The following is a 15,494-nucleotide window of genomic DNA, read 5'->3' on the forward strand; positions in this document are numbered from 1 at the left end:
AGTGCCATCCTCCACGGTCCCCAGGATCCTCCCTCCTCATGCCCAGGAGGTTCTGATGTTCTCAGCCTTCCTTCCCACACTGAACTTCTGCCTTGAGTTGACCTCTGCTTCACTCGCTATCCCCATCCTCTCATGAGCTCCGGTCCAGTCCTAATAATGACCACAAGTTAGGTATTGTCTTAGGTCCTACTCTCTACCAGATGTGGAAGTTGCTTCAACAGCAGCCAGGAAACAGCTATTTTTTGTGAGTGACATGTCATGGAGGGTTGGCGTCTGTTGTCATCATTCCTTGGAAGGCAGCCTGGTGCCTGGTTCTGACACCCTTGACCCAGGCTCCCTTTCTCTACCCCCTGTGGAAACCGGTGATATGTGAACATAACCAGAGGCCCAGAGACAACAAAGGAAGCCACTACTCCTCCATGTAAGCCCCTTTCTGACTTCTAGAATCCTGTACCAGCTCTGACCCAGTGGCTCTCACTCTGACCCAGTGAGGACCTCTCACTCTGTGAGACAGAGAAGTCACGAGTCAACTTCACTTTGCCTGCTGTGTCTTCCTGTGGGCACCCAAACCTCACAGTCTACCCGTTTTATAGTTTACCTCCGTGTGGTCACTCACACTCAGGTAACCTGACTGGGTAATTCCCCGAACCTGTACATGAATACAAACCTTTATGTGAGGTTCCGTATCCTGGGGACAGCGAGGGCTCACACTGGCAGTCACGAAGATGAGCACCTGAAAGTCTCCTCACAGCATCTCTGACTTCCTCAGAACTGCACTCAGTGTGACGGTATCAACACGTCTGCCACTTACCTCACAGCTCTTCAGGGCCATGTTCAAGCCCCAGCCCCAGATTCCTGAATGATTGGCTCTCAGCAATATGGCTTCTCCACTTCGTCTCCCTTCATGTAGTGGCAGGACATGGGAAGAAAAGCTTCTTCCTCCCAAAGGTACCAGAGAGGTGACGCCAAATTCTTCTCATTGGATTTTATTTGTCTCCATTACCTTATCTAATTCATAAAATCTCATTTATGTTTTTAACTCTTGAATGTCAGCAAGGTGTGGCCGATTCTATTCTGCCTCCAACAATATGATGGCTAGAGACCCCCACTTGGGTCTCCTTCAAACAACAGCTGAATTTTTGTACCTTTTCTTTTATATCCACGTGAGCTCGGATGAAGAATAGAAACGTCCGCCAATTCTCCAAGTACTTCTCAGTATCTAGGTGTTTCTTTCTTCATGGAGGAATTTCAGTTTTCTCCATGAAACTTTCTCCACAGCATTCCCACTTTTTCTTACACAGCACTGGGCCCAGGCCCAGGCATGGCGTCTGTTTGTTGTTTAGAAAGGATGTAAAGGCCTCTGTCTTTACTCCCAGACAACTTCTTCTAGACCATTCTGGACGACTCTCAAAGCATCAAGATTCTAATTAAACTCAACCATTAATAGCAGAATGCAAATGTGTCCTCAAATTTGTTGGAAGGCAGGGCACAAAGAAGCGATGCTCCCTTTGCAATGAGGTAGAGATATATGAGAAGTAGGTAGCATGTGATAGACCACCTAGGTACCCAGAGGCAGTGGAACAGCCCTTGGCACTCACAGTGGCCTGCAGAGTGAGAGAGATTTAAGTTTTGAGATCCAATGTCTCAGTTTTTTAAACCAAGTTTTGCTTGTATATTAGAGCTAATATTTTGAAAATATGCTTTTCTTTCCATTTCTGAGTGTATTCTAATTAAAGCTATACATCTTTATCTCTAGAGATTAGAATACTTTAAGAAGGTTCTCTCTCTGTCTCTGTCTCTTTCTCTTTCTCTCTGTTAGTATTTGTGCGGGGGCGGGGACTGGAGATCAACCTTGGCTATCTTCTTCTATTGATGTCCACTTTATGCTTGGATACAGAGTCCCTTCCACTGTGTCCCCTGGGTTACCTGGTCAACAGAGCTACTTACTTTCTTGAGCATTTCTAAATTCTAGTCTCTCTTTTAAATTTTCACCCATCAAGGACCTTGTCTGGAAAGCTCACAGAGTACAGACAGCCCTTCTCATGCCTCTGGGTGAGGAGGCTTGCTGCTATGGAGTTGGTAGATGATTTGACATAGAAGAACTGAAAGGAAGGCTTAGAGCAGTGGTTCTGAACCTGTGGGTTGTGACCCCTTTGGGGGGGGTGTCAAACGACCCTTTCACAGGGGTCACCTAAGACCGTCTGCATATCACATACAATTCATAACAGTAGCAAAATTACAGTTACGAAGTAGCAAAGAAAATACTTTTATGATTGGGGATCACCACAACATGAAGCGCTGTATTGAAGGGTCGCAGCTTTAGGGAGGTTGAAAACCACTGGCCTAGAGGATTGGTGGATTAAGGAAAAGTGAGAGAGGCGGGGAAGTCAACTACCTAGATATGTGTCTAAGAGACCTGTGTAATCCTCTGCTTGACAATCCTTCCGGCATGTGGGGAGGGCAGGAAGCCCACGGACAATTCACCTTTAGAGCCGGCATCTCCACAGCCGTGCTAGAAAGAGTCAAGACTTGCATGGGCTCCCACCTGCACCCAGGGCCACAAGGTCACAGGAGCGTCCTCTCCCACCCCAGCTCCACTGACGCAGGGAAAAGAGCAAGGGAGAGACAGTCTGTCTGAGAAACCGAGCACTCCTACGCAAAAGAGACTGAGAATTCTCCAGAGGGACCATTACATCAGACTAGGTTATAATCCAGAATAGATTAATAAATTGTCATTTTCCCACTGCTTGGGGCATGGGATCCTGTAAGGCAGCATGCAAAAAAATAATAACTAAGCCAAGCACATGTTCGTGGATACCTCTGGAGTGGTTTGAATGCTTCAGGAAACTAGCTATGTATGTACTAGCCCAAGTAGACGTGCCTTGGGTATGTCTGTGACTCAGTGAGAGTAAATGCTAGTTCTTGGCTCTTCATGTGTTCAGGCAAGAGAGTGCTAGGTTCAGGAGTCCCTTCAGAAAACAGTGAGTGTTGCCTTCCTGTGGGAACGGTCCTTCCTGGAGCAATGAATGGGGACAGAGTGTGGAGGGTGCCCAGCCTGGGGCCAGCACCTAGAGGACACGCTCTTCTCTTCCGTGGGATAGTTGGGCAGACACCCATCTAGGCTGCAGACCTTTGTCAGAAGTGGGCTTTGATTCCTTTTTTTAATAAAAATTTAAATTTTATATTATGTGTATGGGTGTTTTGCCTGCCTGTATGTCTACGCACCCCACTCAATGCCTGAGGAGGGCAGAAAGGGGCAGAGGGTCACCTGAACTGCAGTGATAGACAGTTCTTAGCCCCTGTGTAGGTGTTGAGACTTGAATCCAGGTCCTCTGCAAGAGCAGCCAGTGCTGGTAACCACTGAGCCATCTTTTCCCCCGATTTATTTTTTTTAATTTATGTTTATATGGATGTGTCTGTATGAGTGAATATAACACATGTGTACTTCTCCAAGTACATGTGACAGAGAAAAATACACAGGAGAACCTATGAAGCTCCTGAGCCCAGACCTACTTTCTGTCTTCTCAAAGACCACCCTGGACACTGGTCCCTCTCTGTGTGAATTTTGAGATCCAGAGGTGCTGCTGGCTTTACTCTGGTCAGTCCCCATGCTGTGCCCAGATGCTGGCAAACCAGGGCTGAGCCATGCTTGCAGAAACTTGTTGGAGGCTGGATTAGAATCTTGGCTCCCCGTTCCTCATCCAGTCCCCGTGCCTTGGTAAGACTATATTATTTTCTTAGCTCAAATTGCCATTTCCAACTCATTATTTCTCTATGACGAGAAAACAATATTGCCTCTTATGTAATAGCAACCTCAATGAATCTGGAAGCGATCAAGGAATGGGTGGATTTTTTTCTCTCCTTAAAAAAAAGAGAGAGAGAGAAAAATAAATTTGAGATTGTTTGCATATGCCTGAGAATATTTATGAACTCTTCCCCTTTTTCCTCATTGCATATTTTACCCAGCACATTTGTGTGTAGTTCAAAATGAATCTTTATGGGGAGCAGAGGCAGAGAGGGGACAGAGCAATTAAAAGATTGGGTATCCATCAAGTTCATGGAACATTAGTCATCATGGGTCACTGGGCACTGTAGCCTGCCTAAGGTTTGTGACCCCAGCCAGTGTCTCTGAGGGGTTCTCTCTCTCTCTCTCTCTCTCTCTCTCTCTCTCTCTCTCTCTCTCTCTCTCTCTCTCTCTCTCTCTCTCACACACACACACACACACACACACGTTACTCTCCCCTATTACCCTGGTCTCTTTTTATCCATTTTACCAGAGTAAAAGTTCACTGTGAGTGGTTTCATGATCCAAATGCCATCAGCCAAAAGAAATCATTCAATCTTGTAGCTTCAGGACTGAGCCGGCAGGCAGGAGGGAGAAAACTGGAAGAGAATATCTTGGTACTGTCACTGCTGATCTGTTAGCCTGGAGTGTTTCAGCATGTGGGTACGGTGTGCCTGTCTCCCTCTGATCATCCCTTTCTCCACGGTTTGTCACAAACGAGGATACGGGGGGGGGGGGCACAAGGGACATAGTTATGGCTATGTATTAAATATATAAGGGATGGGACTTGACTTTAGAATTGAGGCTACTCAGAATCTCACATTCTCTGTTGCATCTTGGAATGTTTGAGAATATACTGATTTGAGAATGTGGGAGGATTCACACAGATAGAAGGATGGCTGCTAAACTGAGTCACAAAATAACAATGGTAAGCAATGGCAGATCCGGTACAGTCCAGGTCCTCACATCAGGAACTCTCCCTTTACTGAGTTGAATGAGCCCAAAAGGGTCCGTGCATGAACCTGGGGATCTTCATTGTCATTTCTGAGATGAGGAAACTGTCATTCAGTGTCATTGAAGAGCTAACCTCCAGGCATGGAGAGGTACCAGGACCAGGGGCACAGGTGGGATTTATGGTGCCCAATGCTAATTCAATAAGCTTAAACAAGGATGTGAAAAAAAAAATCATGCCCAAGGTCCTGGAGAGGGCTCTTCAGTTAAGAGACCTTGAAGCTATTACCTCAACAGTGAGACATTTAGGCAAAATCCAAATCCTAATCCAGGGCAGCTGCAGTTCATGTGGCTTCTTTCTGGTTTCTCATCTCATGTCTCTATCATGACTGACACCAACTGCAACCTCAATGCTCTGGACCAAGAATATACAGGAGCAGGTTAAGTTATTGACAACCTGTGAGCATGCTCAGCATGTGCATGTCGTATGTCATGCTGTAGTCATAATGGAGCGGACGCAACTACACCTGTTATTAGACTTTACCCCTTCCATTTTGAGAGCTCATTTGACAGATAGCTGGAATCCATCCAGAGCTAGTCTTCCAAAATCTCCATCATTGCTTCACATCCCTTTGCCAAAATCCATTATTGTTGGTCGGCAAGGTCTCCAAGAGGCATTTAGAGTTAGGACTTGGAATGTCTACTTTCCCTTTTCCTACTCCTTCATATCCCTTGGTTGATATAAATCGATCAAAATTTAGCAAGTATACCATGTATCATGGTCATTTTTAAATGTCAACTTGTCACAACCTAGAGTTGCCTAGGAAGAGAGTTTCAATTGAGGATTTATTTAGATTGGGTTGACCAGGAATTATATTGATTATTCATTGATATGAAGAGATTTAGCTTATTTATTATTCCCTAGGCAGCGGTGGGGGGTTGCGGAGTGGGTGAGGGGCTGCCTGACTTATACAAGACAGGGAAAACCTGCATAAAAGAGCAAGCAGGCAAGATGGCAGCCAGGGTATATTTGTTTCACTCTGCTCTTGACTATGAATGTGGTGTGGCCAGCTGTGTCTTCCCTACAAAGATGATCTACAGTTTAGTAGCGTGCCAAGTAAACCCTGTCCTCCCCAACATGGCCTTGTATCGGGATGTTGTAGCAGGACGACAGAAATGAAACTGGAATACTGTGTTATTATTTTTTCCCTTTCCCACTGTGACTGGGTTTTTGCCCCACTCTACCACTGAAAGGAGTAGAGGGATTTGAGCAAGCAAACAAACCCAGCACGAAGCCCAATTGCTTTGGGGAGAAAAGCATAATAAGTATTGTCTAGTGCCCACCCTCTGCCTTAGCCCTTGAATAGTCTGGCAATCCCATCGCAGTCTAGACAATCGCTGAAGGGAATTCAAGCATTTTTTCCCAGCCCTCTCGCTCTATTCTCTCAAACTGGAAACACAAAGCAGATGATGAAGATGAGTTCAAATGCCACACCAGGGAGAAGGAAGGATCGAGAAACTAACGGCCGGCCTCTAGCTGGTTTCCAAACATTCCAGGAAGCGTTCCGGGGCATTGTCTCACACTGGTGTCCTTCCACTGTCTCCAACAAAAGGCCTCCTATGAACAGACAAAAGTGGGTTAGGTAGGTGGGAGAGGCTAATTACAGAAGGCACATCTGTGAAACCACGCAAAGGAGGGCAGACCTCACAGTTTCTCCTCTGGATGGCGATATGCCCCTTGTATCTGCGGCCATGTGGATCAGCTGGACTCCCGGGATCTCAGGAGCACAATGTCTAACAGAATCTGGGCCTGGGGGTATTGAGGAGCAGGGCTGATGTCACAGGGACAGTGGTCAATGACCAAGCGGCCATCTATTCTGCAGCGACTCTGTCTATTCAGGTGTACAGTTTCCATGTCACCTTTCTGTGACTAAGGGGCTCTATGCTTATGTGTGGCTAGATAAATTAGCTGCTAATTAATCAGGATTGGAATATAAATGTCTTCTGCCACCTCGTCTTCCTTTAGGTGTTCATTCTGCTGCATCTGTGGCAGGTGATGGTCTCTACGCAAGTGGAATTCCATGCACATTGCTGATGACCACTCCTGTCTGGTGCAGTGGCCTGGCCTCTTGGGACTGCTGTGAGCTGTCTGCTCCAGATGAACCTCCAGTGTCTCTCTCATACCCATTGCACCTCTGCCAGTCTCCCTAATCAGGACTGCTCTCATTCCTATGTCCTGTCCCCTGGAGGTCCCCTCCCCTTCTCCAGCTAGATTAGTCAGAGTTAATGCTACCACAAAACTGGCCCTGTCTTAGGACTTCTGCTGTGCCATTTTTAATCACTTACTCAGCCCTTTCTACAAAATTATAGTGTGTGTATGTTGTCAATCATTGACAAAATAAAAATAGGTAAAACAAGAAAATAGCAGTTGCCTAATGTACCTGCTGGAGATAAGCTTTGTGAACACTTTGGCATGTGCTCTGGCTGCTGAAATTCTTTGCTTAATAGAAGACACATCTTAATCAAAGTAAAAGGAATTTAATCAGTTTAAAGGAATGGCTGGTGTTTTAATCAAATTAAAGAAATAACTAGTGTTTACTTCTTGGCTAATTTTTCATTTCTACGTGTGTGTGTGTGTGTGTGTGTGTGTGTGTGTGTGTGTGTGTGTGTGTGTGCATGCACACACGTGACCACAGAGGCCAGAAGAGGGTGTTAGATTCCCTGAAGCTGGTTACTGGTGGCCATGAGCTGCCTGGCAGGGGTTCTGGGCAACAAATTCCAGTTTTGGTAGAACAGCGACTGCTTGGCCATCTCTCTAGCCCTACTGTTTGTCTTTTTTTTAGGGTATTTAGTACACTTGGATCGAGTCATGCTCATAGCTACTAGGGGTTCCATTGTGTGTGTTGAAACGGCAGAGCAGTGGTGGCAGGTGATTCAGCACCCACCTGGTCCACTCTGCAGTCCCTGCGGCTGTGTTTGGGAAGAGGGGAGTTGACCCTTCTTTTGTTCTTCCATGCCAGCCCTTGAGAGAGGCTTGACGAAGGCACTACAGAAGCTGGATGACTACTTGAACACCCCTCTGCCAGAGGAGATTGATTCCACCACCCGTGGGGACGAGAAAGGGTCTCAGCGCAAGTTCCTGGATGGGGATGAGCTGACCCTGGCTGACTGCAACCTGCTCCCGAAGCTGCATGTGGTCAAGGTAAGAGAGGTCTGTGCGTGGATAGTGTCCATGTCTCAGGCCCAGCCACCTGGGTGGATGAATGGAGGGGAGTAACTAACTCCTGGGAGCCAAGACGACTCTGGGCTCTGAAGTCAGATCTATTAGGGACCCAAGATCAGCTGCCCTGCTTGCTGGGTGAAGAGCCTCCCTGAGATTCAATTTTCTTAAATTAGAAAAAAAAATATTTTACCTACATGTATGCGTGTGCACTACATATGTGCCCCATGCCCATGGAGGCCAGAAGAGGGTATCAGATTCCCTGGAACTGGAGTTACAGATGATTGTGAGCTATCATGTGGATGCTGGAAATTGAATTTTGGGTCCTCTGGAAGAGCAGCCAGTGCTTCTAGCCACTGAGCCATCTCTCCAGCCCTTGGGCTTTCCTTTTCATTTATAAAATAATCACAAATATAAAATATAAAATTGTTTATCTCTAGGGTTATTGTGGGACTCAGCAAGAAATGAAATTGCTTATTATACTATAGGGGTCAATGTATAATTAGTGCAATGCCACTGTATACACAGTTGCGTCACAGCCTCGTCTTGGAGTTATCCCCACCATGCTTTCCTACCTGCATTAGGTGGGTCCTCATGGGTCATTATAGATCTCTTTGTGCAGACTCTGTAGACGCTCCCTCAGGTACCCAGCTATCATTCTCCCTCCCTATTGGCTGAAGCAGTAGAGGCTGCAAAGGAGCAGAGCAGAGAGTACCCGCTTGCTCTCAGGGCACTTGCTGCCCGTCTGCACCATGTACACATATCCTTGCCTATACAAAAGTCACAGTCTGGAAGCTTTTAAGAGGAAATTTTAGGGGTTATCTCAAGCAACCTCCAAACCCACACTAGTCTGCTTCCTGCTGTGTCCGTGACAGCCTTCTGTGCAATGTGGTGGCACATTTCTGAGTGATAAGGAGCGCCCCCCCCCCCCATCTTACTGTTGCACACAGCTCTGATTCTTAAAGCATCCTTCCTTACATGGAGTTCAAGCACGTTCTCCAGAGCAACACGGGTCAGTTCTGTTCCTCTTTATCTAATTGGAAGACAGCATTTGGATCCTCCTGAGTTCTGTAAACAGACACCTCTCTTTCTCTCTTGCTCTCCCTCTCTCGTGTACATGTGTGTGCTCATGCACACATGTGCACACACATGCACACATCTAAGTATATGCACATGGAGGCTACATGTTAACACTGGGTATCTTCCTCAATCCCTCTCCACCTTATTCTTTTAAGGCAGAGTCTCTCAGTGAACACAGCGCTCACCAATTTGGTTAGGCTAGCTGGCCAGTGAGCTCGGGACCCCCCTGGCTCCATCTCCCAGCACTGGGATTCTAGGTGTGCACAGCCACACCTGTTTCTGTCTGTGGGTTACACTAGGAATCTACACTCAGGGTCTCATGCTTGTAGACACTTTACTGAGTCAACCCTCTCCTCAGCTCACCCTGACCCTCATCCTTTTTGATGCTCACTGTCTGGACTCTAGACAGGCTCTAGAAGCTAAAGCAACATGCAATACGGTCTTATGACCAAACAGTCCCTGCCTTTTACCCTGTCCATGTCTTACCATGTCCTTCTGACCATCATCTCTGTGCAAACAAGACCTTTTCCAAGTGTGATGGCCCTTTAATAAATACCAATTTATAGGTAATACAATAAGCTGCTATGTGTCTTTTAGGATATTCATGTTTTTTCTGCCCTTCAATGAAGAAAAGGCGAGCCTATTGTTCATCAGCAGGGTATGTCTATTCCTTTCAGCTGAAGTACTGAGCTAGATACTCTCCTCCAATCAGAACACACACCAGCTTGTGGTGACATCACTTAGCTGGTCATTCACATGTGAGCATCCCACAGTCCTGGGTTAGAGCTAAAACTGTGGAGGGGATTACATGCTCCTAGGGCAGGCCGATACAACCCTTTAATATGAAGACATTTTAGGCTCAGGGCCAAGCTAAAGATCTCTTGGAGGACCAGCCAAGTGTGTCCCTTTGAAGACATTAATTGTCATCACATACCCCACCCACCATATTGCGCTTTCTTCTCCTGTCCCGGAGGAATAAGCAGAACCATTAGGTATGTGTGGTGCCCACCCAGCCACACAGTGTCACCGTGATATAATGGAAAGATCAGAAGACCCAAGTCTAATTCATCATCTGCCACCAACTAGCAGGGCAGAGTAGGGCAAGTCGTTTGATCTTTTAGGATTTCATTTTTCTTGTGCCTAAAAGGAGAGGTGTGGATCAAATTCCCTAGCTTCCCTTTCTTTCCTTCCTTCTCTCCTCTCTATCCGGCATGTACGGGCAACTCACCCAAGCATCCTTTGTCAAAGCAGGCAAACACACGGCGCTCTCAGGCTTCTACACTATCCTCCAAATGCCTCAGATCCATCCAGCCCTAATGACCAAGTTAATCCCCTGTCCTTGGAGACAGTTCAGTGGCTTTCTAGCTCTGGGAAGCTGGGGATCAGAGGGAGGATGGCCTAGGAGGGAACAAAGGCTGGGCCTGGACTCCTGTCTCCTTGGATTTCTGCTGATCCAGCTTATCAGATCCAGGGACCTGGCAAAACTCCGCAGTGGAGAGAGCGGGAAGGGGAGCCAAGGCAGTTTGGCCTCCGATGCCAAAATTTAATCTGGGTGGTGGGAGCTAACTGTTTTCATATGAAACAGCAAATTGAGAGCGTGAGCAACAAAGGTCCTCGGGATGCCAGAGTTCTGGGCACCCTCGCTCCTGCATCCCTTCCTGTCAAGTCTGTCCCCAAACAAAGGATGCTGAGTGGCTGTGGCCCACACTTACTGAAAGCCTGGTCTAAACTTCCATGGGTGGGCTTTTCCTGGCCCAGCAACAGGGACGGTGCTCTCTGTGGGACAGCTTGGAAGAGAGACAACACATATAAACACAAATATCGATTCTTCAGTTGCATGCCTGCTCTTTTCAAGTGAATAAAGATAACCCAGAATATGTGTTTTAGTTCGCTTTTCTGTTGCTCTGTTAGAACAATGACCAAGGGCAACTTGGGGGTCTGTCCATCGTAAAGGGAAGTCAGAGCGGCATCCTGGAGGCAAGACCTGAAGCAGAGGCCAAGGAGGGACACTGCTTCCTGGCTTGCTCCCCTTGGCTTGCTCAGTTACCTTTCTTACCCAGTCCTGGCCCGCCTGCCTAGGGATGGCACCACCCACGGTGGGCTGGGCTCTCCAACATCCAGTAACAATCAAGAGATGGCCCCGCGGACACATCCACAGTGCAACCTGGTGAAGTTCCTTCTCCCAGATGACTCTGGTTTGTGTCAAGCTGGCAAATTTGTGTAAAGTTGATCTAGTTTGAGAGCCTCCTGCCTCGGTCTTGTGAGTATTTGGATTACAAGTTCATGCCTTCAGGCCAAACTGCACACAGCAGTTCTTAGTAGCTTCATCCACTTTCCTTCCTAGCCAGCTTCGCTCAGCCGTGCTGAACGCAGATGTACCTAATAGGCACAGCCACTCCTGAAATGGTGGCCCCGATCCCTCCTAATGATTTGTTTCCTGCCTTCACACCAACTCCGTCTTGTCATCTTTGTTTAGATTGTGGCTAAAAAATACCGGAACTATGACCTCCCGGCCGAGATGACGGGCTTGTGGCGGTACCTCAAGAACGCCTATGCACGGGACGAGTTCACCAACACCTGCGCGGCTGACAGCGAGATCGAGCTGGCCTACGCCGACGTCGCCAGGCGCCTCAGCCGATCCTGAGCTTAGCTGTCTGGCCCAATTCTGCTGCAGAGGAATTCTACTTCTCCCAAAGGCCTTCAGCTCTCCAGACACTTCTTCCTCATTGCCTCGAGGAAACATTTAAAAGGAAAAAAAAAATAAGGCCACAGCTTGCTGGCACCCCTGAACTCAACTCCAGCCTACTACCTTCTAAGATTAGTGCCATCCTTCTGCCGTGGCCCGCAGGAGCCTGGCAAGAGGAGGGACTCAGCGGCTGATCTTCCCACCCGCTGGCCCGATCTAGGGTCAGTGTATCTGGGGTCAGTTTGGAGAGCTTCCCTGGGATTGTCACTGGTCCCTTCTGCCAATATCATAATGCTTTCTCAGATGCTTCAGCAACTTCAATGTCAGCCTCTCTTCCACCCCCCTCTTCCTTAGTAATCGAAAGGCCACAGTCAAATATCATCATGTGACCATCTCATCATGTGATCCTTAGGGAGCAATCCTTGCTTTGATTGGGAGACAGTGGTGGAGGGTGGAACTCAGCTGGGTGTGGCTCTGGGAACCTAGCCTAGCAGCTCCAGCTGCTCACTATTTCTGACAGAGGGCCATATTGTAACGTCCCCTTGGGTGCACCCCAATTCGCTGCTCTGCTGGGACCTGGTGCAATACAGTTATGTCCCGGCCAGCACTGACCCCAGCTTTCCGTCTGTCTCCATCCACAAAGGCAGTTGACCGATAATTCTAGACGAGGTGACCCAAATGGAGAGGAACTTCTGGGAAGCAATGTTGATGCCAAAAGGCCCGCCAGGGTCTACAGTCACAGGGGCACTGACTTCAGAGTGGTCATCCACCGGAGATTTCATGAGTGGGTGTGACTGTGTTCTTCAGTGCGTGGCTTCGGGTTGGAGAAAGAGATGGGAGGGGCAGGGGAGATGGGAGGAGATAAAGTTTGCGTTTGATGTAGCCTAGGAAACCTTTAGACCCGCCTTCTCTCTCATCATCTAACTCTACCAACCATAAAGCAGACTCCAACATCGGCCAAAAAACGTCTTCCAGGCCCTTCCTAGTCACTTCTGGATGTGGGTTGCCACCTGGGTGTGCTCAGGCTCCCAGCTTCTTCAGCCCCAGCCTCTGATGGAAGAGACATCCTCTTAGGGAATGGTGTGATCAAGGGCTGCCTTAGGAAGAAAGTCCATGGGTCTTTCTGACAGGGAAGCCACCACTTGAATTTGGAGAATATGTGCTGTCCTGGGCCCATTTTCCCACCATCAGACTCTCTAGCAGATTTTTAAGAAAAAAGCAGTATATATATTTTAAAGCAGTTATTTCTCTCCTTAGTCATTCTCCTCGTGTTTTATCTACAAAACTCATGGGGCCTGAACATGGGAACCTAGGCTGACCAAGCACATGACAAATGAGTTAATCGTTAGCTCTTCCTCGACCAGTGAGCTAGTGAGCGCCTGGGAGAAATCCATCTGTTGGGCCTCACCTCCAACAATCCTGCTTTCTGTGTTGCCAGTGGAGGGCGAGGCTCCTGAGGGCCGGAAAGCCCCTGGCCTTGGCTCATTACTCTGGAGGGTGGGGCAGCACGGGTCCTTTCCATAGAAACATCAACACGTGCTAACAGTCACTGGACCCACCTGCCTCTAGGGATTGCCAAAGCAAAGCGTGGTCATTGATCCGCGGAGGGAGGAAGCCGGAGGTCTCCCTAGCCCATTGGGGAAGAGGACTCTGCCTGCTAGGCCATTTTATAAACCTGAAAGGGCTTTGAAGACGCAAAATGAGTTGATTCATTTCCACCCTACAGGAACCTTTCCACAGGCTCTCGGCAAGCTGCCCCGGGGGATGTTTGAAGTGTAGCACTGCTGAGGGAACAGCCCTTTTACTGCAGGGAGGAGAGCTTCTGGAACCATCCGGAAGGCTGTTTAATTAATAGGAAACCCCTGCTGTGTTCAGGAATCCTTCCCAGATCTCACAAGCAAGCAGGGTGAATCAACATCATCCCTATGTCCTTCAGGTGGGCTGATGTTGAAGATGAGTCTACCAGTATACATACATACAGAGGGGTCCCAGAGGGAGGGGAGACTACTCAGAACCCGTGTGTGATCTTCCGAGGCCAGAAATTGGCAAGTCTTTAAAAATAAACAGCTCAAGCTGAGTCAATACTGTTTCTAGAAGGTCCTCCTGTGGTTGAGTTAGTTTTACATCAGTAACGATATTTAGGCAATGTTGGGTATTATAGGATTGATCATAACCCCTTTAAAGAGAGGTGATATTATAGAAGGGAGCTCTTCCGAGTACCTAAATTCAGAAATAATTTTAATGTTATCAGATAATCATAATTAGACTGACCAGTGTCTTGGGGCATAATTGTCCTGGTATGTACAAATAGCAATAAAGTAAATGATGGTTGCGCCCCACTGCCACCTCAGGCTTCTCCCGTGCCTCTAGCTCCTTTGGACCTTGGCCTTAACCTTGTCCTGTGTAGGATTCACCATCTGCAGCCACCCTGTGGTGAGGTTCCAAGCCCCAGCTCAGACTGTGTGCAAGGGTCTGCAGCATGCACACTACCTGTAAAGACTGGATAGGAGTTATTCTGGTAAGTGCCAGTCCCTCAGGAAGCATTTGGGTAACAGAGAAAGGGAAACTATTTTGATGGAGCTATTTCATTTCTCACCTTGGATTGTCACATGACAATCTTGTGTGTGTGTGTGTGTGTGTGTGTGTGTGTGTGTGTGTGTGTGTGTGTAGCTGAAGTTTTCCTGTGTCCCGCCTGGCCCGTGGTCAGGACAAATCTCGGTCCTGCAGCTGCTTGGACTCAAGTAAACACACAGAGGCTTACATTATATACAAACTGTATGGCCATTAGCTCAGGCTTATTACTGACTAGCTCTTTCACTTAAATTAACCCATAATTCTTATTTATGTTTAGCCACATGGCTTGGTACCTTTTCTCAGTTCTACCTTCACAACTTGCTTCCTCTGTGTCTGGCTGGTAACTCCTGACTCAGCCTTCCTCTTCCCAGAATTCTTCTTGTCTGCTTATCCCACCTATATTTCCTGCTTGGCTACTACTGGCCAATCAGCATTTTATTTATGAACCAATCAGAGCAACACATTCACAGCATACAGAGTGACTTTACCCACTGTGTGTGTGTGTGTGTGTGTGTGTGTGTGTGTGTGTGTGTGTGTGTGTGTGTGACAAGTGGAAGGCAAGACAGACAGCTAGATTCAGACTCAGAATTACTGAGTTGAGTGTATCTATCTATTTAAATCTGCCTACATCTTAGGTTGACCCAGAGAGAAGGCATTTGTTAAGATATTAGGAACTATACACAATAAGACAGAAAGTGAATTTTTTGTTGTTCCAGAACATTGCATATTCCCCTGAAAAAGAAAAAAAATATTGCTAAATTCAGGATTACAGGCACGTGTGTATCTCACATCTTAAACAGGGGACTCAGATAGGCTCCTGGCAGCAAACAGACCAGTCGCAGAGTAGGACACAGCCAGCCAAACAATCCCAAACTAGTTCCAGCTTCCTGGTCAATGGCCCTGTCCCTGGTGTCCTACGGTGCTGGTGGGACCAGACAGCATCTTGATCTTTTCATCAACAAGAAGCCGCTCTAAGAGTGAGGTTTGGGGCATGTTTCTGGTACCTCTTGGTTCTTGTGAGATGAGGCAACAGTAGCAAAGACAGTGCCTGTGCTTAGAAGTGGGCATTCCACAGACAGACAGACAGACAGCCATCGTGGAGTGGAGCATGCCCGCTACAGACAGATATTGACTGTCTTAGAGTCCCAGGAACCTGCAAGGCCCAGGTAAATTGTTAGAAAGGAAGCCAAGGCAGAAGC

At 47.5% G+C, this 15,494-nt stretch overlaps 1 protein-coding gene across 2 annotated transcripts in view; it reads left to right on the forward strand.

The window, feature by feature from the left end:
* Positions 1-14,066, forward strand: part of Clic5 (chloride intracellular channel 5) — a 151,536-nt gene extending 137,470 nt beyond the window's left edge. For both annotated transcript variants that reach the window (XM_052745402.1, XM_052745403.1), the window contains exons 5-6: positions 7,756-7,937; positions 11,512-14,066. In XM_052745402.1, coding sequence (XP_052601362.1) covers positions 7,756-7,937; positions 11,512-11,679 — 350 coding nt within the window. In that variant the 3' untranslated portion in view covers positions 11,680-14,066. The remainder of the gene's footprint in view (positions 1-7,755; positions 7,938-11,511) is intronic.
* The last annotated feature ends 1,428 nt before the right edge of the window (positions 14,067-15,494 follow it).

The sequence above is a fragment of the Peromyscus californicus genome, unplaced genomic scaffold (assembly GCF_007827085.1).
Source record: "Peromyscus californicus insignis strain IS unplaced genomic scaffold, ASM782708v3 Scaffold_19__1_contigs__length_69161282, whole genome shotgun sequence".
Classification (NCBI taxonomy): Eukaryota; Metazoa; Chordata; class Mammalia; order Rodentia; family Cricetidae; genus Peromyscus; species Peromyscus californicus.